Source organism: Hemitrygon akajei, chromosome 14 (genome assembly GCF_048418815.1).
Source record: "Hemitrygon akajei chromosome 14, sHemAka1.3, whole genome shotgun sequence".
NCBI classification, from domain to species: Eukaryota; Metazoa; Chordata; class Chondrichthyes; order Myliobatiformes; family Dasyatidae; genus Hemitrygon; species Hemitrygon akajei.
In genome coordinates, this window is record NC_133137.1 from 23,159,024 (window position 1) to 23,187,004 (window position 27,981).

The following is a 27,981-nucleotide window of genomic DNA, read 5'->3' on the forward strand; positions in this document are numbered from 1 at the left end:
ACTCCCTGTCCGTATATTGTATACCACTGTTCTACTTAATGCTCATGATATGGTTTCCTCCTTGGTGAGAAGACCAAAGAAACATAAGCAATCATTTTACACTTCTGTTTGGTTCCCAAGCTACCAATCACTTACCATTTTAATTCACCAGCTCTTTCATCTCTATCATCAAGTTTTCACACTTTTTCAATGAAACTCAAAGAATAGTGCCTTATTTTTTAGTTAAGCTGTCATAGTAATGATTTACACTTCCTGATGCATCTTTAATTTGTTTACCTTTCTCACTTTTCTTGCCTCATCATCTCTTTTGCCATTTAATCTCTTTTATCTTCCACCTTATCGCATATTTCCCATTGAATGACAGAATAGTCAATCAAGGGTCAAATAGTGTGTTCCATCTTCTACTTCTTATGTTCTGTTCTTTTCTCCAGGTCACAGCTTCTATATTCATTTAAAATTTGCTTTAATGATACTGCAACTTTTATTTTATTTATCTATTTTATTTAGCGATACAGCACAGAGTAGGCCCTTCTGGCCCTCTTGAGTCACGATGCCCCAGCTACCTCAACCCCGATTAACCCTAACCTAATCACGGATATTTTACAATGATCAATTAATCTACCCAGTAGTCTTTGGATTGTGGGAGGAAATCTGAGGACCTGGAGAAAACCCACACATTCCAGGAGAGGATGTACATAGACAGCTTACAGAACAATGCCAGAAATGAAATCCAAAATGACTTGAGCTGTAATAGTGTCACGCTAACTGCTACACTACCATAGTGCCTATAGTTTTTTTTTATTTTGAAAGGGACAAATCACTTCAGATATTTTGAAAAATACATTTTTTTAAAATTCATAAGTTTGTTAACAGGTGTTTAATAAATGACTTCAACATAGTAACATGGATGAAACAGCTTTGCTGTGATACAGTGCTGCTCCAATCACTCAGCTGGTTTGCCTTCCAACTGAACAGATTTAATTAAAGAGAAAAAGTTTCAGGTACATTATCAGGAAAACATTGGCTGAGATTATGGAGCATCTGAAGTCAAGGTGCTGACTGAGGCCTGATTTCAACAGGTGTGCTGCTCTTTCTTCTCCTGAGACCTGGCATCACTCACTGCTGGCAGGATCGTTAAATGTGTTTCCAGAATTCTTGCTTATGTTTCAGATTTTCAAAATTTCCACAGTATATTGCCAATGTGTCTGAGAAGTGAATATTTAAAACATTTCGCAGTAAAATGTACAAAAGCAAACCAAACCAATAAAAATAACATTTCCAGGTAATTTTATGGCTTGGAAATAATCACAGTGCACAGGAATCTTAAAATCAATCTGGTGCGAATTCTTCTAAGTAAACACCAATGAACAGGAAAGCCTATAAAAAGTTGTGAATACAGTCAGCCCAGTCCCTCACAGGAAAACTCCTCCCCATCATTGAAGCACATCTGCAGGGAGTGCTGCCACGGGAAAGAAGCATCCATCACCAAGGACCGCCACCATCGAAGGCAGGTTCTCTTCTCACTGCTGCTGTTGGGAAGGAGGTACAGGAGACTTAATTACCCTTCAACCTGAACCAGCATGGATAACCTCACTCTCCTCCACACCCTGTGGACTCCCTTTCATGTTCTCTGTATTATTTGATATTTATTTATTTATAATGATTTTTTTTTTGTAATTGCCTTATTATGCACATTGTTTTTTTTGTCCATTTATGTCATTTGGGGGTTTTCATTGTTTCTGTTGTGTTTCTTTGCATCTCCATGAAAATGAATATCAGGGTAGTATATGGTGGCATATTCATACTTTGATAATAAATTTACTTTGAACTTTGATAAGTACTTTCTACTTGGATAAGATTTCTGTCCTCTCTACATGTGACTATACTCACTAGTTTCAGAGAAATTGAGCAATAATTATAGAAACCACTGGTAGCATGCAAAGTTAGCATTAAATATCTAAAACTCCTGCACTCAATATAAATTAAACTGATGAGAACATTCAAAAAGTCTGAAAACAGTTTGGAGTGGGATGACCTGGTACTGCATGGAAGTAAAAGAGGACTATGACTTCAGTCAGAGCTCGAAGGTCAGTATCATATTTAAACTTGCTTAACATTTTGGGTTTACAGACTTTGACATATGACATTATTCTCTGAAATCGCTATCAGATCAGTCTGAACATGCCTTCTCTTCCCCAATGAAGCCATTCAAAATTTGGTGGAACTAGTTGCCATTCTTAACATCACCAGAGGCACCTGACCCAGTAGGTACCAATAATTAGATTTGTAATGAAAGTTTACTGTCTAGACATCCCTCCTCTTTAGAGATTTCTTTATACAAATCTAAATGGACATGATCCACAAATCCTTAAAAAGATTTATCTGCTAGCACTACTTCATATGAAATATTCAAATGATTCTGATAATTCATTTGGCTTTTGTAGTAAGAATTTTTAAACATGACAGATAAGGGAAATTCACCAACAGGATAAGCAGATAACTCAGAATGAATTTGCTTCATTAGATACTAGCATCTATTTAAAACAGTAATCAACATGCTATCATTTTTCCAAGCCATTAACCAAATAAAATTATTTTGTGACATATTTTTAGTTACCCTTGTTCGAAAATGTAACAACACTCTACAATTTAGCATTATTTGCATATAGCTGGCTTAATCAAACAAACTTATGCTAAAATAAAATTATATTAGAATGGATACTAATATAATTGTACTTCATTTTCTAGGCTGGTGCTATTGCTTCAGAGTTTCACACACTATGTTGATGTTTTAATAAAGGATCAGACTATCCCTGTTTCCAAGTCAGTTGGTCCATCTATGTCTGTGGGCCTGGTAGTGAAAAAATATTGGAACAGCATGCTTAAACTTGCTTCCCTCTATCAGAAGGTAAGCACTGAGGTAACTTAGGATTCATTGTCCTAAGGATTATTTGTAAAACTCCTTTGCATTTAATTCATGGTAACCTTAAAGATGAAAATTGAATACAAACTGAAAATAGAAAATCTTAATGTATAGTATTCCAACGTAACATTTTGTGTTACTCCTTAGACATTAACCTCTTCTGAAAGGTACAGTTTTAAGGTCAAAGTACCTAGATTGTTGAATAACAAGCAAGAGAAACTCTGTAGATGCTGGAAATCCAAGCAACACACACAAAATGCTGGAGGAACTCAGCAGGTCTGGCAGCATCTATGGAAAGAGTAAACAATCAATGTTTCAGGCCGAGACCCTTCATGAGGGCATCTTGGTCCAAAACATCAACTGTTTACTCTTTTCTACAGATGCTGGCTGGTCTGCTGAGTTCCTCCTGCATCTTATGTGTGAACTTAGATTGTCCATGTATTATTTCACTCAGAGACATTGTCGATTGCTATTGTCATCAGCTTAATCCATCACACAAATCCTTCTCATTCATTTTCAGGATCTGGGTAGCCCTGGCCACCACTGACCACCATTTATTGACTACTGCCTTTGAAAATGTGGTAGTGAGGTATCAATCAATCAATGCTAATCAAATATCACATATAAATTTTTACAAATTCATCAAACTGGATCTGCTATATAAAACAAAAACATTGCACAAATAATTTCCTTATACAATTTATGCTTATTTATTTTTCATCTAGATTACTATATAGAACCACAATATTTTTGTTGGATACTTCTCTCACTCACAGGATCCAGATAATTTGTAGCTGTTTTCAACGATGCAGTAAAAAGGAAATAAAAATATATTTATTTAGCACTTCTGGTATTCTGCAGCCTTGTAAAGTATAGTGACCATGTAGTACGACATGAGACAAATACATTTGGTATAATGGAGATTTTGGTTAAGAAATAAATATCAGATTGACAGGGCACAGGGGAAACACCCTCTGCTCTTCTTTGAAACAATGTCATGAAATCTTTTATAAGGGAGACATTTAAGGATTCCTTTTAACATTTTAGTAGAAAAACATCACTGTAAAACTGTAGCATCTCAATTACGCACCATGACAGATTAATTTATGTGATATATCTAGAGTTTAGCCACATAGCTTTCCAAAATTCTTGGTAGTCCATGCAGACAACATACCTCTGATTAGAAACGGATTTGCAATTTCTCACATTTACATCAATTTCCAGCAGATACAAGTCTTCCCAATCTGCTAATAAAATCAAGTTTACACTGTTAGTCTTTGGCTATGCTGATGGTGTAACAACTTATTTTGATATCATCTAGTTTGGGAAGAATTGCACATATCTGATGTGAGAATTGGAAATGGTAACAGTATCAGTCAAGATTTTTACTCAGAGTGGAATTACCAAGGTGGGGTTATGTGGCAGACTTCACAACAACACACAAAAGTACTACCATCCATCCTACTGGCTAAAGAATTGTGAAGGGCTAGTCTTGCATTATTTTTACATAAATAGTGAAACATTACCCACCTTGCCAAAGTACTATACTATGCATTTGTTATAGTTGAACTTGAATAGGATATACTGCTCCTGCCTCTAAATCTGATGAATCATGCCTTCCATTAATAGAAAAAGTTAATGGTGGATGACATTGCTAAACTACAGAGTGATTTAATGGATTCCAAGGCAGAGATTGAAAGGTTGAAGAGTTGTTCACCTATATCTCCCAGTTCATCTTCCACCAGCAGCAGCATGAAATCTGCTGTGATGACACTGTTGCCGATGTCTGCTACACCTACCCTTCACTCTGCGCTAAGTGGAACTCCAAGGAATTCTATACCAGGTATAGCCACGGACACTCGGAGCACTGGCTCACAGACAGTGGAATCAGCCTTGGTACCATGTGATGCATGTGCCCGCACACAAGCAACCCTTAAAAAAGTCAGCAGTTCCATTATCACTATTTGCCATAACCAGAATATTCCATCTGCTGTAAGCAGATTTCAGGATGTGGTGAAGGAAACCCTTGGGGATGGAATAATGACAGCAACTGATGTGGCTTACTGGGCCTCTGAGCAGAACAAAGACTTGGCACGAATCAACAAACATCTCACTGAACTCATGAACAGCATTAACCCACTGAAGGCTGAGCTACAAGCCACCGAAGAGCAGCAAAACAAAATGAAGAAAAAGGTAGATAATTTTAATAAAGAACTGGAAAAGGAGAAAGAGCAGCAGCTCTTGAAGATAAAAGAGTTTAACAACCAAATAGAGGAGATTAAAAAGAACAACTCTGAGACAGTCGCAAAACTTGAGAAGGATAAAGAGACACTCAGAAAAGGTAAACCAAGATTTGACATATTTACTAGATGGTGAGAAAATAGAAGTATATTTTTAAATAATGTGGGAATCATTTGGCATTAATCTTTATTCAACTTAATACATTGGGCAAATCCACTTTATTTCAAACAATACTGTCATTTTAAAACTGCTTTTCTTAATTAGGTAAAAATTTGCTTGCCGCTCCCACCATAAATAACAGGTTGCTTCCCTTCGTAGTCTGGTATTCAATCATTTATGTCTAGTAGGTTGGAAATCTATGAACTATTGTCTTTAGATCCCCTGATGTTAATTCTACAGCTTTGTTGTAGGAAATGCTACATTGGAAGAGAAGTTATCAGTTCTAAAGGAGGAAATCCAGGCACAACATGTGCTCATTAGAGAGCTTGGTAAGTCTGCAAAGTACCATTCCTCATTTTTTTTGATTCTTTAGGGAGGAAGCAGCTATGAATGAAATTTAAGAAAAAAATCTTGATTGATCAGATTTTGTGGAATGTATGTGTTTGGACCTGATCATCAGTGCGTACCTGGATTATTTGTTCTCTTTCATTCCCTCAGTGCTGCTTTGATATCATCTAATTTTCACCATTAGCTCACCTGTGCTCCATAATTTTCTGTACACCTAGTTACCAGCTATGTAGCTTTAAAATCGAGCAGATGGCAGCATATCTAATGAAATATCAGTGAGCATCAGTTGGTAATGCCTGCACACTTTCAAAGCCCACATCTCCAAAACAGCAAGTCTGAATCACCATATGATTATGGACAGTATCTGGTGATATTCTGATTAACCTGAAGTGACTGGCAACAGACCCAATGCTTACAAAATCCAGTACGCATATTCAAGATTATTTCAGATTCAGATTCAGTTTATTGTCATTTAGAAACCACAAATACAATGCAGTTAAAAAAATGAGACAACGTTCCTCCAGAATGATATCACAAAAGCACATGACAAAACAGACTACACCAGAAAATCCACATAACGTTTGGCAATCCCCAATCCAGAGTCCGGAGAGGCTGCTGCGTATTAATATCGCGCTACCGTCTTAGCACGTTCCCCGGAAAGGAACTCTAATCCCACAAGACAAAACAAGACCAAAAACTAAAGCTACAAGACCTGCACAAAACCATATAGTTACAACAGTGCAAACAATAACATAATTAATTAAAAAAAACAGACCATGGGCACAGTAAAAATAGTCCAAAGATGTTAAAAGACAATAAGTTCAAAAGAAACCACCACACAGTTTCCACAAGTCCTCAGGGTCCTGATAGACTCATCATCCCATGCAGGCGGCAGAAGGGAATACCCCCGCTATGGACTTCCATGGCGCCGCCTGACCCAGCCTCGCAGACACAGCACGCAGTGAAAGCGCTCCGACCGCAGCGGACTCCGAGTCTGTCGAACCTCCGAGCCTCCGACCATCCCCTCCGGCACAGCTTCTCCGAGCACCATCCTCTGCCGAGTGTATTAAGACGCCCCCGCCAATGGCCATCGGCAACGCGACCCCGAGGACTAGGGGTCTGTTTTTCCCAGCAGAGACCCGGATCTCTCAGCAGCAGCAGCAAAGAAGGTCTTCCTGGAGATTTCCAGATGTTCCTCTGTGCTCCCATGTCCGTTTTTCATCTGATTATGATTGCGCACAGCACCCCGCTTCACAAATAACAGATAATCAGCTCCGGAGTGGCCGCTGCAAGCTGCGTCGTGCCGCCATCTTGGATGAAATCCTTAGTTTAATGCCATTTCCAGTACACAAGTGTAAAAGAAAATGAAATCATTGTTATTCCATTATCCAGTGCAGCACAAATTAAAACACACAATAAGATAAAGAACACAATAATAAAAACACAATAAATATAAATACATAAAATAGTATATATATATATATGTATATATATATATATACTGATTGAATGTGCTTAAAGTGACACCAGGTACAGGAGTGTCTGTACATAAAGTACATATGTTGTGGATTATGTTTGGCCAGAAAGGTGAGAATAACTTTACAATTTAACTTCTCATAAACACACACTAGAGGCTATGTCTGAAGGCTATAAACAGCAAAATGTTAAAATGTAATCAAGGGAAAATGTTTCTCTTAAATAAACCCAAGGAATATGGCTTCCCTGATTAATGCAGGACACAGACTTAAAGAAGCACTTGGGATACTTGTAAAACAGGACAATATAAAGTTTCAATGTCTCTTAAAAATTTGATACTTTATCATCATTGATAGAATCTTATGCAGGTTCCTCATCTTGATTAGAGATCCCCGTATTCCAGAAATGATTGGAAGCTTATAAAAATGCCTCTAAATAAGATCCATCATTCCTCTCTGGAACAAACTGTCTAATAGTTTACAATATTTATAATGCACCTTTTAGTTTGTAGTCAGGAAATACTGGCATCTATGTACCAGTTCCTTGCATTTACACTGCAAAATATGGTATCATCTTAGATGTAACCTGTATTATGTGCTTATAATACTGTCTGAGATCAAGCATTTAGTTACATATGCCAAAAATGTATTCAGTAATACTGAGCTCTGAGGAATACAGGAGAAATCATTCTTACTTTGGCTGTTATTCCTGGACAGAGGACTCTAAGCAGAGTTTGCTGGAAGAAATGAGAACCAAGATGGCAGATAGAAGTGAGGTGTTAGCTCTTGAAGAACAACTTAGACTAACAACTAATCAATTCGAGAGGACGATGGAGCAATTTAAGATGACTAGCAAAGAACTGGAAAAGGAAAAAATGAAAATTAACAACATGCTGAGACATGAAGAGGTAAATGGGAATATAAAAAGCACAATACATTTGTGGTTACTTGGTTATTCTTTGGCATCATTTTCTGATATTTGAAGAACCTATGAAAATGATCCCGGAATTGTACACACAGGTACATCACTTGATCTACACAGATTACATTCCTATAACATTTAATTTAGTAAAAAGTTACAAACAGACGAGTCTTGTACAGTGTATCCCTACGCACAGAGTGACATGCTACTTGTTGCAAAGAAAAAGTTTATAAATTGAAGATTCAAGAAAGTCAAATCAAAAGTTTGTAAATTAAGTTATATATTCTGTGCACTAAATAATAAATAACAGTTTTAGCAAACAAAAATGTAAATATTACCACTATTTCCAGTGTGAATCAATCAATATCCAGGTTCCTGTTAATTAGAGTCATTTGTGGGCCTTTAAGGAAGTTCCCAAATTAAACTGGCACAACACGCTGGAGGAACTCAGCAGGTCCACGGATACTACCCGACCTGCTGAGTTCCTCCAGCATGAATACGTGTTGCCTTGACCCCAGCATCTGCAGTGTATTTTGTGCTTAAAATTAAACTGGAACTTTCGGGTGCAAGGATATTGATATTGAAGTGTTTTAAATTACTTTTATTTTTAATTTACAAATGTATTCTAAGATCATGTTTAAGCTTTTAAAAAGTTATTTCCAGTTATATAAAAATCAGGTTTATTGAGAGTCATAGATAAAACTTATTTTAAAATGTACTAGTGATAATTTTCACCTGTATTAATCAAACTTGTATCTGAGAGATATCATAATAATGTATTAAAATGTAAAATGCTTGTGCTGGATCATATTGGCTCTTGCGTCATTGCAGCAACCTACTCTTTAAATCCCAGCCCATCAGAGTCATCTCCAAATGTCCACAGATTATGGGCTTTCCAGTAGTTCACCATGAATGACACCTGTGAAGTTACTCTTGGCTTCTCTATGCAGAAGAGCAAGGACTGGCTTGGTGAGAATGACAAGGAGGTGATCCCCTTTTTTCTGGATTGAAAGCTCCATCTTTATTAAAGGGAGAAGAAACAGCTCAATGAGAACCTGAAGATTGAAGTCAGACAGAAAATCCTTAGACTAAAGAAAGAGTGGTTGATGAAGGAAGCACCAAGGCTCAGAAAATCACTAACATCTGTAACATGACCTATAAAAGTCACCTATGGTCCAAACACCCAGGCCTCACCACTGACAGCCAAGTGCAGGGTCAATGCCCATGGTAAAGAACACTACAGTGCTCCTTAACCACAACTTTTTACTTAACATGAGCACTCTGGACTCTATCCCACAGCAATTTATTTGAGTTGTGTTGCTACTATTTGTTTCTAGAAAGAAGTTAAGTATGCCATTTTCCAGCTGAAAAAATGACAAGGCCTCAGTAGCAGACAGAATCCTGCTGAAATCTTAAAGCATAGCAGTGACCTGTTTCAGTCACAAACCCACCATCTCCTTCTCTGTTTCTAGGAAGAGGGTATATCATGGAGTTGCTGTATCATGACCATCTTCAAGAAAGGAAACTGATTTAACTGTGCTAGCTATTAAAGGGGTCATGCTGTTGTTTCCACATGAAAAGTGATCTCATGTATTGACAGGATCTTCCTCAACCACTCGATCCCAGAGGACAAAGCACTGTTTCCCATGTCACAATAGGGTTCTATCTGTCCAGATGTGTCGTTAACATAATATTCACCTTTAAGAAAAATACATGATCTTCTTCAACCTCACTAACCATGGCAGCTGAATTAATCACGGTGCAGACTGGTGTCAAACAAGAACACATCCTTTTCCCACACTATTCTCAATCTTGATCACCGACAAATGTCCTGTGGGAGTAGATCTTATCTTTAGAAATAATGGAATACTGGTTAACCTGTGGTATGGTGAGAAGGTGAGGGAATGGGACTAAAGGGGAGATTGGATCAACTCATGATGAAATCGTGGAGCAGTTTCAATGGGCCGAATGGCTGACTTCTGCTCCTTTGTTTTATGGTAATTACACGTAGAGCCAGTGATGCCTAAACCTCAACCATCAAATTAGAGTACAAAGATGATACATGTACATGTACTGTACATATTCAGGAGCTGAGTTCTGATCCATCATCAACTTGTTTCAAGTCAAGTCAAGTCACTTTTTATTGTCATTTTGACCGTAACTGCTGGTACAGTACACAGTAAAAAATGAGACAATGTTTTTCAGGACCATGGTGTTACATGACACAGTACAAAAACTAGACGGAACTACGTAAAAAACAACACAGAAAAAAAAACTACACTAGACTACAGACCTACCCAGGACCGCATAAAGTGCACAAAACAGTGCAGGCATTACAATAAATAATAAACAAGACAATAGGGGAGTAAGGTGTCAGTCCAGGCTCTGGGGATTGAGGAGTCTTGTACCAGACTCTGTTTTATAGCATATGAAAGATTGGCAAAGTTTTCACGAAAGAGGTCTTTAAACTTCCTTGTGACTGTAATTCCAAGATAAGTAAATTGATTATGGACTACTTTAAAAGGGAGATCACGAAATGTTAGTTCTTGTGCTTCTTTATTAATTGGGAAAAGTTCACTCTTATGTAAATTAAGTTTATAGCCAGAGATCTGGCTAAACTGGTCAAGAAGTGAAAACATTAGAGGTAAGGATGTAGACGGATTTGAGAGAAAGAGCGGGGATTGAGGAGTCTGATGGCTTGGGGGAAGAAACTGTTACACAGTCTGGTCTTGAGAGCCCGAATGCTTATTTGCCTTTTCCCAGATGGCAGGAGGGAGAAGAGTTTGTATGAGGGGTGCGGGGGGTCCTTCATAATGCTGTTTGCTTTGAGGATGCAGTGTGTAGTGTAAATGTCCATAACGGCGGGAAGAGAGACCCCGATGATCTTCTCAGCTGATCTCACTATCTGCTGCAGGGTCTTGCGATCCGAGAGTGCAATTTCCGAACCAGGCAGTGATGCAGCTGCTCAGGATGCTCTCAATACAACCCCTGTAGAATGTGATGAGGATGGGGGGTGGCAGATGGACTCTCCTCAGCCTTTGCAGAAAGTAGAGACGCTGCTGGGATCTCTTTGCTATGGAGCTGGTGTTGAGGGACCAGGTGAGATTCTCCGCCAGGTGAACACCAAGAAATTTGGTGCTGTTAACGATCTCTACCGAGGAGTCGTCGATGTTCAGCGGGGAGTGGTCGCTCCGTGCCCTCCTGAAGTCAACAACCATCTATTTTGTTTTGTTCACATTCAGAGACAGATTGTTGGCCCTGCACCAGTCCGTTAGCCGCTGCACCTCCTCTCTGTAAGCTGACTCGTTCCTGCTGATGAGACCCACCACGGTCGTGTCATTGGCGAACTTGATGATGTGGTTTGAGCTGTGTGTTGCAGCTGTTACGTACCCCGTAACTGGGTGTCTTACCAGCAAAGATAGAAGTGTCCGTTGGAGTCTGGTGATACTATTTTCAACAATATTTATTAGCAAAAATATACAAAATAATATCAATGCGAATATACAGAGAATATATGTTAGCCATACTAAACCTAAAAGTGCGGATATAATAATAATCACTAATGAAACAAGCTCTATCGTTGTCTAGGGGATAATGAATTGTCCGATGGAAATATAAAGTTCAGTTCAGTTCATGCAGGCTGCGGTAGTTGTTTGTCGATGTGTTGCAATTGTTGGAGAGAGAGGGAGAGAGAGAGAGAGAAAACGTGTGAACAATAACAGCTATTATCTTGCCAACCATCCTTTATGATTTTGATCCGTCGATGCGTTGTTGTTGTGGCCATTCACAAATGACCCCTTCGTCCTTTAGCTAGACCGTTCTCCCGTGGTGGACTCGTCACCCAGGCAAGGGTGGACACACACACAAGCCCCCACCGGTCTCGCTACAAAACACTGTGAGTTAAAATTTACCGAACCTTCATTCGGTCTCCGGTCTCCCACCCTGTCTCGTAGGGGTTCTGATGCTCACTAGCGTTTCTCCTGGTGTGTCTGAGGGGTGTTAACCCAGACCTCACTTTTATCCCCACTCACGGGGTCTCAGGTGTCAATCAAGTTGGGATGATGTAACCCATCAAACCAGCCCACTCTGGTTGCCCCCTGAGGGGTTTCAACGAATAGAACAGTACCAAGTACACAATCCTTCTCCAAAAAGACAATAGCAGTAATCAATGGTTCCGCTCTCCTTTTGTTAGCTGTGTCTCTCTCATTAACTTTCATGAGCTGTTATCAATAACAACTGCCCTGGCAGATTTCCTTTTGTCTCTCTTACTTCCTTGTTAGCAGCATCGAAATAGTAGCGATTTGCGATTTTCCAAAAGGGGAGGGGGCATGGGCGACTCTGCACCCTTCTGCCCATCAGAGTTGTTCATCCTTCGTAACACAGCACAGTCGTGGGTCAGCAGAGTGAACAGCAGAGGACTGAGCACACAGCCCTGGGGGGTCCCCGTGCCCAGTGTGATGGTGTTGGAGATGCTGCTCCTGATCCGGACTGACTGAGGTCTCCCAGTCAGGAAGTCTATACAGAAGCATTTGCGAGGATGGGCCTTTACATTCAGCATTCACATGACAAAGATCCTCTACCAATCTATCACTACAATGCCCTGATTCTATAAAAATTCACAGTAAGACCCTGGAAAATGTGGACCATTTCCCATATGTTGAGAACCAGCTCCCAAGCAGACATTAATGATGGAATTCATCATTGTCCTCAAAGCATCAGCACAACCTTTGGTTGATTGAGGAACTGATTTTATGAAAATCAGGACCTCAGACCTGGCACAAATTTCATGGACCACTGATTGGATATCAGTGATCCCCTTCTCCTATGTTCTTCTGAGATGTATATGGCCTACAGCAGTTTATCAAGGTGTTGGAAAAATACCACCAATACTACCACTCCAAAATCTTCCAAATTCACTTAAAAGTTAAATAAAGCATGTGAGAATTCTCTCCCATCAAAAACATTGAGGTATGGTTACTCTCAGTCCCATCGTTCATAAGCCAAACACCGGATTCCTAAAACAGATGCACTATTTCTAACTCCTCATTGGCAGAAGATAACTAGGCAGACAAAGTAAAAGATTAAAAGAAGGATTCTTGAAGAAATGCAACATCTCCAGTGACATCTGGGAACCTCTGTCCAATGACAGCACAATACAGAGGAAGTCCATTTTCGATGGTACTAAGAACCTTAAGGTACTGGAAGCTCACTGAAGCCTTGAATAAGCAATGGAAGGAATGTTCCACCTCACAAACTTCCTACTCTTCCCATTCCATCTGCCACCTTGAGCTCCAGTTGTGATTTCCACCTAGATACCTCAGATTGCTAACACATGCACCCACTGCTGTAACAAACTCCATCTTAAAAAAATAGAACTCTTCTCTCCCAGCAGGGAAACATGCTATTTCTGATCCCAAAGAAATGCCTTAGAGGAAAAATACTTCAAAAGCATAGTCATTACCAAACACCACCGCTGTGAAGGTGAATTGTGAATTTAGTTAATGGACTTTATGGTCCTATATGTAGATAACCTTTATCTACCTTTCTCCTTCCATCTGTTTTCTCACACAGAGTTCATGTCAGTTTTCTATTAAAAGTCTTACAAAGTCTTGATTTAGTCTTGATTCTCTCCACTTCTCCAACCTCTCTACCTTTTTCAACTACACAGTGCATGAAGTAGGCTAGGAATTTGTTTTGGTGGGAAAGGAAAGGGGTTAAACATCTGAAAAGGGGCTTTATCTTGGAAAAGTTTGGCCTAAGAAAATACGGTATTCTTATGATTACAGTTTGAATGTATTCACATTGAAAAGGTATTGTTAAATACAAAAAACTGTTACAAATTTTATAAAAGGACATTAAGGATGCAGAGGAAAGTATTTATGTCTTGTTTTATTTTATTTCATAGTCTCTGAAAGGTAAGATTAAAGCTCTGCTACAGCAAGTTGATGAATTAGATGAAGAACGTGTAGGGCTGAACACAAAATTAGCCGAGTCTGAAGCTGGAATTGATCAATTGGAGGAGCAGTTAAAGACAGTCAATGAAGAGAGAAGCAAACTACAGCACCAACTCCAAGAACAACTGGTAGGTGCACAGACTTTGAGGTTATCTTTAATAATGTTGAATTTACTTCCTGTTGCAAACTCTTAAACTAATTTCTTTACTTGGATTGGGTATCTTTCCAACTCCAACCCTCTCTCGATTATCTTGGTTATTTTCCCTTTAGGCTTCTAAAGTCTACCTCTGACTATGCAGGATGTTCTTCATCTAGCACAATACCAGACAACAGGAAAGAACAATGTGTCACAGGTGGGGCTACTACTGTTCAGATATTTTCTTCCTCTCCTTATGTTTCCCTGCAAACGACAGTTTCAGAGTAAATGAAGTTAATCCCATGTACCACTTGTAGTATTTTATGATACAACACCCTGCAGCTCCCTGCATTTTGCTATCAATATAACTCTATATTATGTTAAATGGCAACTCAGAACATTCAGGAGTAGTGGAATACTTTGTTCTTTCTTCACTGGCAAATGCAAACATATCTAGAAAAATTTATCCAAGGACATTGGCAACGAGTTTCTATGCTAATTTTACCTGTACAATTGCAATTTCAGTTTTGAAGTCAATTTAGGAGTCGGGCAAGGCTGTGTGATGTCAGTGATATTATTTAACCTGGGAGCTGACTGGGTTAGGCAAACAATGAAAGATAAGCAGAGAGGCATTAGGTGGATTCTATTCTCTAGAAGACCTTGCCTTTGTAGACGACCTTGCATTATTATCATACACACCATGCCAGAGGAAACTCAGCGCCTGTGCACCTTTGGTGGACAGGCTGGACTCAGAGTCAGCCAGAGAAAGACTGAGACCATGACCCTCAATGCAAAGTCTCCTTCTCCTGTCAAGGCACAAAACATCGACTTACCCTGCACTGGCAGATTCACTTCCCTGGACAGCATCATTTAGCAGGATGGTGGGATCAAGGACAACATCCGGTGCAGACTCATCAGAGATAGAAATGTCTTCAGATCAATTGGGGATTAACCAAGTACAGCATCTACACCAAGGTGAAGCTGTACCAGAGCTGTTTTCTATCCCCACTCTTGTATGGGTCGGAATGACAGAGAGCAACCTTGCCAAGTTGTTGTCATTCCACACCATGAGCCCCTGGAAGATCCTCCATATTTTCTGGCCAAGAAAGATCTCTATCTACGCCCTACTCTTTCAGTGTCATCAAGAAGACATGGCCACAATCAACATGAGGAAATGTTGGAGAGGGATTGGGCACATGATGAGAAGAGAGGCCAACTCTGTCATCAAGCCAGCACTTCATATGACCCCTGAAGGGCGGAGGAAGTGTGGGAGACTAAAGACAACTTGGTGCCATACCAAAGAGGCAGAAATGAGAATCCTGAACCACACCTGAGGCACAGTAGAGAAGATGGCCAAAAGCAGACAAATATGGAAGATCTTCATTGTTTCCCTAATCACCAGTGGTTTAAAAGGCAGTAAATAAGTGCATTGCCAACACAGTGGTGCACTTGGCCAGCTCAGTGGCAGAGCGACCTCTGCCTCACAGTTCCAGTGACCTGGTTCAAGAGTGACCATTATTTCATGGAGTTTGCCGTTTTCCTACAACATGTGGGTTTTCTCTGGATGCTCTAGTTTCCTGTCACCTCCCAAAAATGTGCAGCTTGCTCGGCTAATTTATCATTGTATTGTAAATTACTTAAAATGTATATGGGGGGGTGGAGGGCAGTTGGTGGGCAGAATTAATAGGTATGGGTTAGGATGCTTGGAATCTCTTTCAATGTGTATCACTGTGGTAGGGCCCTGGTCCTAGTGTGGGGTATGATCCAGTGTTTGAATGATTTAAACGCCAGCCCAGACAGGCAGAAAAGACAGTGTTGGGACCAGAGGTGAAGGTTGGGCCAATTCCACTCGCTCTTCTGTGATGTTCACTCCTCTCTTTGCAGTACTGAGGCTGTGAGACTGTTCTAGCTGCTATGTGCTTCGTACCTTTGAGCTTTGCAACAATTTGTCACAGAGTGATGAACTGAGATCGAGGCTACGGGCCTATTCCAGCTGCTCTGGGTCTCTGGAACCAATTTGGTTCTGAATGCTGTTGCTTGCTTTTATTGTTTGCATGATTGTGTTTTTTTTCTCTTTCTCTGCACATTGGGTATTGCTCTTTTCTTTAATTGGGCTCTTTTGGTGTTTCTTGCTTTGTGGCTGCCTATAAGCAGATGAATCTCAAGGTTGTATAATTTATACATTCTTTGAAAATAAATGTACTTTGAATCCTTTGAATTCTCCATTTTGCCATGCCTCTCTATTAGGTACAGCATTACTGTAGCAATTTGATCTGCTAGAAAATATCCTCACATCTGGTGGCCTAAAAGTTAAGATGAACTGTAGCCTTTGAGTCAAGATTCACTCATAATCAATTTGTATCCATCATCGAATGTGGGGAAGGCAAGAGCCTCACTTGAGCCTCAATTCTAGCCTAACTATAAATGAACACAACCCTTTTGTGGAATTACTTGTAATCTTCATGTCAGATGGACTAAATACGGAACGTTTAAGCAGTATGTACTAATGCCTTTCCTAGGATTATTTCATCCACCAGACACTATTATGTAGTGAAAATCAAGATCTTGAAATGACAAGTGTGCAGTCTGCAGATTAATTGCTTTTCCTTCCCTTTCTTATCACAGCAGCACACAGAGCACCTACAGGAAGAAAAGCATGGTCTGGAGAAAACCATGTTGGAGCTAAAACATAACGTGACCCAGCTGGAAAATCAGGTTCAACAATATAGAGAGCAGCAAAGGCTTCTAGTAACCTTTCCAGACTTGAACATGCCAGATGAAGCACAGTTTGAGAGTAAGAGATTATTTTAAATATGCAAATAGCAGTGCAAGATAAACATCTGAACATTGAAGAATAATATATTCAAAATGAAACATGAATTATTTGTTACTTTGATTGATCAATGAAACCTTTTGCCAAATTGAGAAATACTGATAGATGTTATGCAGATTAGGACATCATAAACAATTCACATATTAAAAACCGAATCTATAACCTCCAAGGACAATGCCATCAGGTATGTAGGAACACTATCACCCTCAAGTCACACACATTCTTGACTTGGACATATTGGATAAAGCCATTTCCCACTGAGCTCCGCAAACAGTTTGTGTTCTTGTGTCTCCATTTGACTATCCTTCTGCCTTCACAGTTGCTGCCCAAACTGTTGAGTTCGTCCAGCATTTTTTTTGCTCTTGGATAAATCCAGTTCTCCATGATAGTTGGGAGGAAGTTTTAGGCCTTTTTTGATAAAGTTGCTGAATGCCCATTTCCCTTCCCAACAATGAATGATACTTGGAGATCTGTATTTTATGAATGAATTTTTAATATGTGCTTGATATGATTGCAGTCCAACTATTATGGTTAATGTGAGAGAAAACATATTCCCACCAATATGTTAAATTTAAGATGTTTAAATCATGGAGGTTCAAAGCATATGGTAAATTTGATTATGTGGATGAGGAGCAACAATGCTGTGCCCTTTGATAAGTGAATGGAAAATTGAAAGGTGTTCACATTACTTTACAGAAAAATAAGGTCCATCAAGCAATTAAAAAGACTATTTTACTTGTTAACATAGTGTTAAACAATAATAGAATAATAATTTCCTTTGCATTAACAGTTGATAAAAATCTTTTAATCACTTTTGTTCTTATGTACTTATTTTGTTTAATAGTTATTGCAAATGGATGTATTTTAGGTCAAATATGGATAAGACATGATGGAGTCTAAGGGAGAACTGGTGAACAGAAGAACCTTGGGGTACAGGTCCATAGGTCCCTGAATATGGAAGTATAGCTAGTGAGAATGGGCATGTGTGACAGAAACACAGAAAACCTACAGCACAATACAGGCCCTTTGGCCCACAAAGCTGTGCTGAACATGTCCTTACCTTAGAAATTACCTAGGGTTACCCATAGCCCTCTATTTTTCTAAGCTCCATGTACCTGTCCACTCGTCCAGGAGTCTCTTAAAAGACTCTATCGTATCCGCCTCCACCACTATTGCCAGCAGCCCTTCCAAGCACTCACCACTCTCTGCGTAAAAAATTTACCCCGACATCTTGTTTGTACCTACTTCCAAGCACCTTAAAACTCTGCCCTCTCATGCTAGCCATTTCAGCCCCGGGAAAAAGCCTCTCACTATCCACAAAATTAATTCCTCTCATCATCTTATACACCTCTATCAGGTCACCTCATCCTCCGTCACTCCAAGGAGAAAAGGCCGAGTTCACTCAACCTATTCTCATAAGGCATGCTCCCCAAGTGATCCTGCCTTCATCAGCTGTGCATTGAATATAGCAACAAGAACATCATGTTACAACTTCACAACTATTGGTTAGGCCACACTGGAATGTTGTGTGCAGCTCTAGTCACCACACCTTAGCTTACACTGGAGAGGTTTCAGAGGAGATTCTGCAGGATGTTGCCTCACTCAGAGAGACTGGATGGACTGGGTTTATTAATCAGGAAGTGGAGGAAGCTGAGACGTTTTCTAACAGAGGTAAAGAAAAATATAGCAGTGTTTTTGCTTGGTGGAAATTCCTTAAATAAGGCATCATAGGTATAAGGTGAGAGGTAGGAGATTTAGAGGGTAACTGAAGGAGTTCCCTCAACCACCCCCCCCCCCCACCCACCCACACACACAAAATAAGATTCAGACCTGGAATAGGCTGCCTAAGGTAATGGATCCATGTACTCTCACACATTTAAAATGCATCTAAACAAGCATATGAAATACCAAGGCATGGAAGGTTATAAAACCAGTGTGTCAATAGGACTAGTTTAAGTACAATGGTCAACATGTACCTGTACAAGGTGGGGCAAAAATCCTGTTCCTGTGCTGTACAACTCTGTGATGTTATAATAATGTTTATGTATTTTTATTTTTAAAGGCTGTTTTCAAATGTCATACATTTATAAGTGGTGTTTTGGAGAGTTTTCACATTTGGCCATGCAAGGTGGCATGGATTAGCCATCTGTCAAATATATTTTGAGCAGTTTTTCTAGGTGCAACAGTTCACCACTTATTAAACTTGTCCTGAGCTTCTTAATTTTTAAATTTTTAGAAATTTTTTTATTGGCACATCAGCAATGCTAATTAAGTCAATGAAGATGTGTGAAAGGGTGACTGATTTTCAATCCTTATATTCTGAATATTTGCATTGTTATGAACCCCGTAACTGGGTATCTTACCACCAAAGATAGGAGTATCCGTTGGAGTCTGGTGATACTATTTTTAACAGTATTTATAAGTAAAAATACACAAAAATAATATCAATGCAAATATACAGATAATATACGTCATCAATACTAAACCTAAAAGTGCAGGTATAATAATAATCAGTAAGAAATAAGCTCTATCGTTGTCTAGGGGATAATGAATTGTCCCATGGAAATATAAAGTTCAGTTCAGTTCATGCAGGCTGCAGTAGTTGTGGGTCGCGGTGTTGCAATTGTTGGAGAGAGAGAGAGAGAGTAACAGCTATTGACTTGCTGACTTTCCTTTTACGATCTTGATCCGTTGATGCGTTGTTGTTGTGGCCATTCACGTATGACCCCTCCGTCCTTCAGCTAGATCGTTCCGTGGAGGACTCGTCACCCAGGCAAGGGTGGACACACACACACAAGCCCCCACCGGTCTCGTAGCATCCTCCTGGTGCGTCTGAGGGGTGTTCCTCAGACCCTACTTTTATCCCCACTCACGGGGTCTCAGGTGTCAATCAGATTGGGATGATGCAACACATCAACCAGACCACTCTGGTTGCCCCGAGGGTTTTCAATGAATAGAACAGTACTCAATACACAATTCCTTCTCCAAGAGACAATAGCAGTAATCAGTGGTTCTGTTCCGCTTTTGTTAGGAGGAGACATTCCACTTTTGTGTATCCCTGCGTTGTCTCTCTCATTACTGACATGAGCTGTTTATCTCTCTCATTTCCTTGGTATCAGACCTGGAAAAATAGCGATTTTGCAATTCTCAAAAGGGGGGGGGGCGACTTTGCACCCTTCTGCCCATCAGAGTTACTCCTCATTCGTAACAGCATGTCCCACTGATTCTCAGTGAGAAAGCTCACATATTGAAACAGGCAGTGGGGCGAGGTACTGGAGGATGATTGACCTGCGTAACTCAACTTCACTAATTGGGCCAAAGGTGTCATGAGAATGGAGCTGTAAATATTGCAAAGAGGGAAAAATGATGTGGTTTAAGTTTAGAATATAAATGCAGTTTAGCCATTGTAATTTTATTCCTGTTAGGTACAGGTGATATTGCACTGGACATGGAGAAGCAGTTGCAAGCAAACAGCTTACGTATTAATATCCTGGAAGAAGAGAACTCTCGATTGAGAAACACACTCACAATGCTGCAAAAAACTGCACAACAAGGAGTTTTGAAGGTGAAATCCAACAGTTCTAAATCAGTCAAAATCTCCAGTACTTTATATAGTACCTTTTTAAAAACTTTTTAATATGCAATCATCAAAATAAAACTGCAGAGAATCTCCTTGTTTGATGAGATGGTGCTGTATTCTTACTGGAAACTTATTTCTAGCAAAATAAAAACATTTCTTAGCATGATATTTGTAATAATTTTACATAATAGACTGTAATAATACAATATACATAATACAAAAAATTGTTCATTTTAATATGAACTTTTTCTCCTCTCATGGTTTAAGGTCATTCCACAGACAAAACTTTGGTCATCCACAGGGCTATCAGAAGATGGACTAAAACCAGATGGGAGTGAAGAGAGGAACAGACATAACACAATGTAAGAGAACCACATTCCACTTTCCAGGGTGGTTGGTGTGGGTAAGGGAGGAAAGCATGAATCTGTTAAATTCTTTATTACAATTTAACAATTGCAAAATACTAGCATTACTATTTTATACTAATTAAATATGAATATATTCAAGTGTTAAGAGGTTGTGAGAAGTCAAAACCTCAAACAACCAGTCCGGTGGGGAGAATATGTCATGCTACAAAACAGCAAAGTGGGAAAAGATTAGTAGGAGTTAACTAGTTGTAACTTTGGGCTGAGTGGAAACCAGGAAAATTAGAGGAACATGTAACAGAAGTAACATGAGGACTTTAATCTACATTTGAGCTAGACAAATCAAATTCATTCGTAATAAGCTAGAGGACAAATCCAGGGAATATAAATGAGTATTTATTTTAGATTAATATATTGTGGTAAAGACTATTTTAGATCTGGTTTTATGCAATGAGAAAGAGTCAGCTATTGATCTTGTAAAGGGACTAGTAGAGAAGAGTGATCATAATAACTTTTCAAATATAAGTTTGCATTGATGTAGTCCAATCTGAAACTAGGGTATTAAATCTAAAGGAAGGAAACAATAAAGGTATGAGGGAAGAGTTAGTCATGACTTAGACAGGCAGTGACTAGCATTTTTCAGAATATATATATATTCCTTTAAGACATACAAACCCAGCAGGCGTCAACTTTTTGTTTTGTTTGACACTCTTCCTTGGATGTGTGGAACTCAGCAAATCAGGACCAACAAATTCACTAAGAAATTTAAGTTAGAATAAAAGAGTAAACTGGTGAGAACATGGGTTGAAAGAGCTTCTAGAGGTGTCTGTAAATGGGAGATAACTAAATAAGGGTCTTGGCCCGAAACGTCAACTGTTTATTCCACTTCATAGATGCTGCCTGAGCTACTGAGTGCCTCCAATATTTTGTGTGTGTTACTTTGTATCTATATTCATGGAAAACAAACCCTAGAACTTTCAGAGAACCAAAGGTCTGGTGAGAATGAGGTATTGAAGGATTTGAGTTTAAGTAATAGAAAAGTGCTCTAATTATAATCTATATTTATCAATATGATATATAATAATGTAATATTATACAATTACATAATATGTATTATATATACATAATATATTATATGTAATAATTATTGTTAATATAATAATTATATTATAATAATAATTGTGATATTACAATAATCTAATTATTTAGTTTAAAAGATGAAGAATCTCAAGGACCTAATGATCCTAGAATCTTGTTCTCTGGCTACTGTCTAAAATTCTGTAGATTCTCCAATTGTTCTTGCGGATTACTAAATATGATCCTATTTAAGAAATAAGTGAGAAAATAGGTGATACCAGCCTGTTTACCTAACACTTGTGATAGGGAAGGTGTTGGATTCTATAATGAAGGATATAGTAACAGAAAACCTTGAAAAGAGGAATTGAACAGAGCCAGTATGGATTTATGAAAGGAAAGTCATGTATAATGACTCAATTTCAGTTCTTTGAGGATATTACAGTACATTAAACAAGGGTGAACCAATGGATGTGATGTATTTGGACTTTCAGAAGCCTTTTGATAAGGTCTCCTATGAGGTTGGTCATAGATTATTGGTGACTGGACAGAAAGCAAGGAGTGCAAAGAAACATATTTTTCTCATATTGAGAGTTTGTGACTACTATAGTAACATAGAAATTGGTGCTTGTGCCCTGGTATTCACAGTATATAACAACAATTTGACAAAGGAGGCTCTACAAAAAAAAAGACCAAAAGACAGAGCAGTATTAGGCCATTCAGCTCATTGAGTCTACTTTGCCATTCCATCATGGTTAATTTATTACCCCTCACAACCCCATGCTCTTGCATCTCCCTGTAACATTTGACACCTTGACTAATTAACCTCCACAGCTATCTGCGTCAATGAATTCCACAAATTTACCATCCTCTGGATGAAGAAATTCCTCATCTCTGTTCTAAAGGGATAACCTCCTATTCTGAGGTTGTATCCCTGTGTCCTCTGGTCCTAGACTCCCCCACTACAGGAAACATCAAATTTGTTGATGATCCACACAATCAGGTGGATTTGAGAAACAGACTAGGATGTAAAGAAGCTTAATGATGATACAAAGTGGACGATTGGCGAGAACATAGCAAGCACAATCTAGTTTCGGAAAATGTGAAAACTAACCATTTTGGTGTACAAAACAGAAAAGGAAGGCATTATTTAAATAGTGATTTTTCAAAGGACTTAATTGTTCTCTGCACAAGTCACTGAAAGCCAACATGCAGATATAACAATCAATTAGGAATGCATCCAGTATGTTGGGCTGCATTACAAGAAGATGTGACCACAGGAGTGAAAATGTAATACTGCAACTATATATACCATTGGTGAGATGACACTTGGAGAATTACGTACCATTTTTGATCTACTTAGTTAATAAGGGATATACTTGTTGAAAAGGATGTGCAGAGATGATTTCTTAAATTGGTTTCAGGGATGATGGATTTGCTGTATAAAGAGAAAGAGTAGACAAGGGTTCTCTCTCCAGACCTCAGAGGCCTCATTAAAACTTAGAGTTCATAGAGAGCTTCAGCAGGTCTAATGCAGGGACAATATTGAAACTAACTGAAGCGGCTAGAACCGGAAAAAGAGATAGGCACTTTTCTGACATCATAACAACAAAATGTAAACAATTTAAATATCAACTTTACAGAGGGACAACAAAAGCTCCAAGAAGTGAAGATGTAAATATCAGACCAGCATCCAACCAAAGATTCTGGAATGAGCAAAGGGAATCTTCCCCTCCTACCAAACAGCGAAATGAGCCTGCAACAGATGTCCTCAATCCACCAGAAATATCTGCTATTGGTATTTATACAAGGCTTAAAAAGGTCGGGGCTTTAATGGGTAACAAACCTGTATCTGACAATACAAAGAACCACCACAGAAAATTACATTAGGGTTATGTAATTATGTTAACAATACTATACCATGGGACAGGGCTTCCCAACGTTTTTATTCCATGGACCCTTATCATTAACCATGGGCTCCATGGACCCCAGGTTGGGAACCCCTGCCCTAGAGGATAACTAGTGTAATATAGGTTTTTTGTTATACTCAGGACAAAAATTTAGAACGGAAGAATCACTCTTAAAAAAAAAGATTGAAGGGGAAGAAATTGCCCAAATTGGCTGCTAGCTAATTGTTCATTTCCAATGCAAAATAAAGGCCATAAATGATTATTCTACATTTATTGAAATCCACTGCCTGCATGCTTGGAACATTTTATTCCTTGTGCTTCATAACTACAACTTTTAGTGCAATAAGAAACTGCTTTAAACATACATGCCCCACAGTAATCCACAGGAGGCTCGCATGTCAAAGGGACATAAAGTTGACTTGAAGTTGTTGTGGAATGCTTAATTTAGTAAGTATTTTTAGGACTTTTAACTAATATACTGACAGTTGAATAAAATAGGTCAATTTATAATATTTATGTAATTAAAATTTATAGGTATAATTACTTGGTTGTTTGGTATCTTGGAAATTACATGTTAAAGCTGAATCTGGTTACAATTAGCAGAGTGGGAATTTCCAGAGTTAGTGCCATGCACAGCTGACTGGCATTAGCATCAAGTGCTAGAAAAGACATAGGACTTTCACTAAATAACACAGATGAAGTCATATATACAGTATCAATTATGTGGATAATCTAACACCTCAATGGATGTCAAAGAGTACTGCTGGATACAGATCAGAGTTGGGCAGTGTTGGAGAAATAATCACGCGGTGTGAGGTGATGTATTTTTTATAAAGTCAAGCAAGGGTCGGATATATAGAGTAATTGACAGGACATTAAGCAAAGTTGAGATTTGTTTATTTATTTAGCGATACAGCACAGAGAAGGCCCTCCCAGTCCTTCGAGCCACCCCGTCCCAGCAACCCCAATTAATGGTAATGGGTTAATCAGGACAATTATAGTACAACGACCAATTAACCTACCTGGTATGACTTTGGACTGTGGGAAGAAACCGGAGGACCTGGAGAAAACCCACGCATTCCACGGGGAGAATGTACAGACTCCTTACAGAACAGCACCGGAATTGAATTGCGAACTCTGGAATTACTTGATCTGTAATAACGTTGGGCTAACCACTATACTACCGTGGTGCCTCTAGGGGGTTCAAGACCATAGTTCCCTGAAAGTGACAACAGAGGTGGATAGGATAGTGAAGAACCATACGTCATCTTGCCTTTATCGGATATCCACGAAGTTCTGACTTGCTGTGACAGCTTTACGAACTTTGGTTAGACTGCTGTCTACAGTACTTGTTCTCACACAATAGGATGTGTGAGGCGACACTGGAGGGAACACAGTGGAGGTTCACCAGGGTTGCCTGGATTAGAAGACTTCAGTTATGTGGAGAGACTGGATAGGGTGGGTTTGTTTTCCTTAAGTAAAAGAGAGGTGCCTTGAGGTATATAAAATAATGATATGTGGACAGTTTTGATAGTATGAATCTTTTCCTGAAGGCTGGGTTATCAAAAACAAATCTTTTAAAGGTGAGAGGAAGGAGTCTTCTGGTTCTCAATGCCAGAGAATGTGGTGGCATCAGACACAATTACTATGTTTTAGAGACATTTACACAGGCACTTAAAGAGGCAAGGTATAGGATACAGAACTAATCTGGACAAATGGGATTAGTGTAGATGGGCAAGAAAGCCAGCATAGATATAGCCTGTTTCTGTACTATACCATGACTCTGGGGCAAAGATGTAACTACCTTGCAAATTCAATTGTCAAGGTTCTGCAGCTCTGGTGCTAGGACAGCTTTTTATTTGCTATAACCTGCTGAACAAGCATTTCAATTGACCCAATTAAGATCAGAAGATAATCACATAATAACCGCTCTCTACACTAAAACTGAATGCTCTCAAGTGCAATTTAGAATGCCAATTTGTTCTAAACACATGCAAGTGGTTACTTGGTATTTTACTCAGAATTTCAAAAATTGAATCTATGCTTGTCAAACACTAGCAAATGGTGGGATTGATCCATGTTTTAAAAATCTGTGTTCAGTTTATCAAATAAAATAAAGAGCTCGGCTGCTTGTTAATTATAGCTGCCTTTTTTTCCACTGAATTTCAGATAAATACAAGAGCAGTCAAACTAATACTTAAAGCAGCAATGATCTCAAAAGTGTTTCAGATCACTGATGAAATAAGCTAATACATACTTACTGGAGTTCAAATATAATACTTCATCCAGTAGATTTAAATGGAATATAGTTTGAATAGTTGGTTAAGACAGGAAAATATGAGAATAAAGTAACCAGCTAATAATGCAACATATCCCAAGAGTGCACATCTTGCACAACCTCTTATGTTCCCAGAAAACATCCTACATAATCAAGAAAGCTCACCATTGCCTCTACTGTCTGAGGAGGCTGAAGAGAGCAGGACTATGCACATCAATACTCACATAGTAGCATGCATCCTCATGGCAGACAGGAAAACTCCACAATGGATAGTCAAACTGCCCAAAGCATCACTAGCACAAGCCTGCCCGCCATCAAGGATGTATATACAGAAAAATGTCAGAAAAGGTCAGCAATATCTTGAAGGATCCCATCCACCCTGCTCATGGACTGTTTATCCCACTCCATCAGGGAGGAGGCCATGCAGCACACACATCAGGACCTCCTGACTCAAAAACAGTTACTTTTCCCAAGCAGTATGTCGGATCAACACCCCCACCCACTCACCCACCCCTCTACCACTATTTTATAATTTCCTGTCAGTCACCTTATGTACAGACATTCCTTATGTACATACGGTCAATGTATATAAGCTATTTTATGTACAGTACTCTTTAATTATTGTGCTCTTTACCTTATTGTGTTTTTTGTGCTGCATCGTATCTACAGTAACAATTATTTCATTCTCCTTTACATCCGTGTACTGGAAATGTCATTAAACAATCTTAAATCTTGAATAATGTTTAACTGCAAAACTATTGGGTGAATCACACAGGATAAAGTTCTATGAAGCATTAATGCAGTTGTTGACAATTGGGCTGAATATCTCTGCTGTAAGTGCTTCGTGGCACTTAATTTTAATTTTGGTGCATTTTATTTCTTGCTGCCGATTGAACTTTATCCTACTTAGCAGAAATATAAATATCTTAATGAAGTTCATCCTGGGTCAATAAAAATCTGCGAAACTAATTTATCTTTACCAAAATATTGTGCAATAAGCATTGGATGATAAAACAAGATTACCATGGCTAAGTCTACTGTATTATACAAGGTACAACAACAAAATGGAGAAAATCACAATTTATGTCCTCTTTGTTAAAACAACTTGAAAGTATATATTGTATGAAAAAAGTTGGCTCATGGTCCCAAACTAAAGAAACAATTTGCTTTTGATATGAAATGATGCAACTTAATCCTATTTTAAATACAGCAACTATGCTGTACAATGTTAAGCAAATTAAATCAGTAAGACTGGAGAAAGATGTAAATAAGTTTCAAGAAAAATTGCTTTCCCTTTGTAGTGCTAGTTGGTGAAAATGACCAGCTATTTGCCACCCAAGAAGTACTCAGTGACCAATTCGAAAACAAATATTCATGCAATCTCTTTTGACAATTTAATGCAAGATTTACTGTGTTGAGTACTCTGTGAAGAGTTCAGAATCAGATTTATTATCACCAGCATGTGACGTGAAATTTGTTAACTTAGCAGCAGCAGATCAATGCAATACATAATCTAGCAGAGAGAAAATATTAATAAAATAAAACATAATAAACAAGTAAATCAATTACGTATATTGAATAGACTTTTTAAAAATGTGCAAAAACAGAAATACTATATAATAAAAAAGTGCGGTAGTGCCCAAAGCTTCAATGTTCATTTAGGAATCAGATGGCAGAGGGGAAGAAGCCCCCTTAGACAACTGAGAACCAATGATAATGGCAGAATAACTCAGTATTTTGTATTTCAATCACATATTAACACCATCAAATATAATTTACTCAA

The 27,981-nt window shown here is 38.7% G+C and overlaps 1 protein-coding gene across 1 annotated transcript; it reads left to right on the top strand.

The window, feature by feature from the left end:
* Positions 1-113: 113 nt before the first annotated feature.
* On the top strand, positions 114-27,826 carry LOC140738411 (coiled-coil domain-containing protein 157-like). Its single transcript, XM_073065671.1, has 10 exons — positions 114-2,087; positions 2,749-2,908; positions 4,553-5,264; positions 5,575-5,652; positions 7,864-8,054; positions 13,974-14,150; positions 16,784-16,952; positions 20,417-20,556; positions 20,839-20,933; positions 23,654-27,826. Exons 1-10 carry the CDS (start codon positions 2,065-2,067, stop codon positions 23,898-23,900), a joined length of 1,992 nt encoding a protein of 663 aa, XP_072921772.1. The 5' UTR covers positions 114-2,064; the 3' UTR covers positions 23,901-27,826.
* The last annotated feature ends 155 nt before the right edge of the window (positions 27,827-27,981 follow it).

What these genes read in the sequence shown, in the direction of transcription:
- LOC140738411 (XM_073065671.1), top strand. Translation starts at nt 2,065, where the DNA reads ATGACTTCAGTCAGAGCTCGAAG. An exon ending in ACATGCTGAGACATGAAGAG is followed by an intron (nt 8,055 to 13,973) that starts GTAAATGGGAAT and finishes TTTATTTCATAG; the next exon opens with TCTCTGAAAGGTAAGATTAA. An exon ending in CACAACAAGGAGTTTTGAAG is followed by an intron (nt 20,557 to 20,838) that starts GTGAAATCCAAC and finishes TCATGGTTTAAG; the next exon opens with GTCATTCCACAGACAAAACT.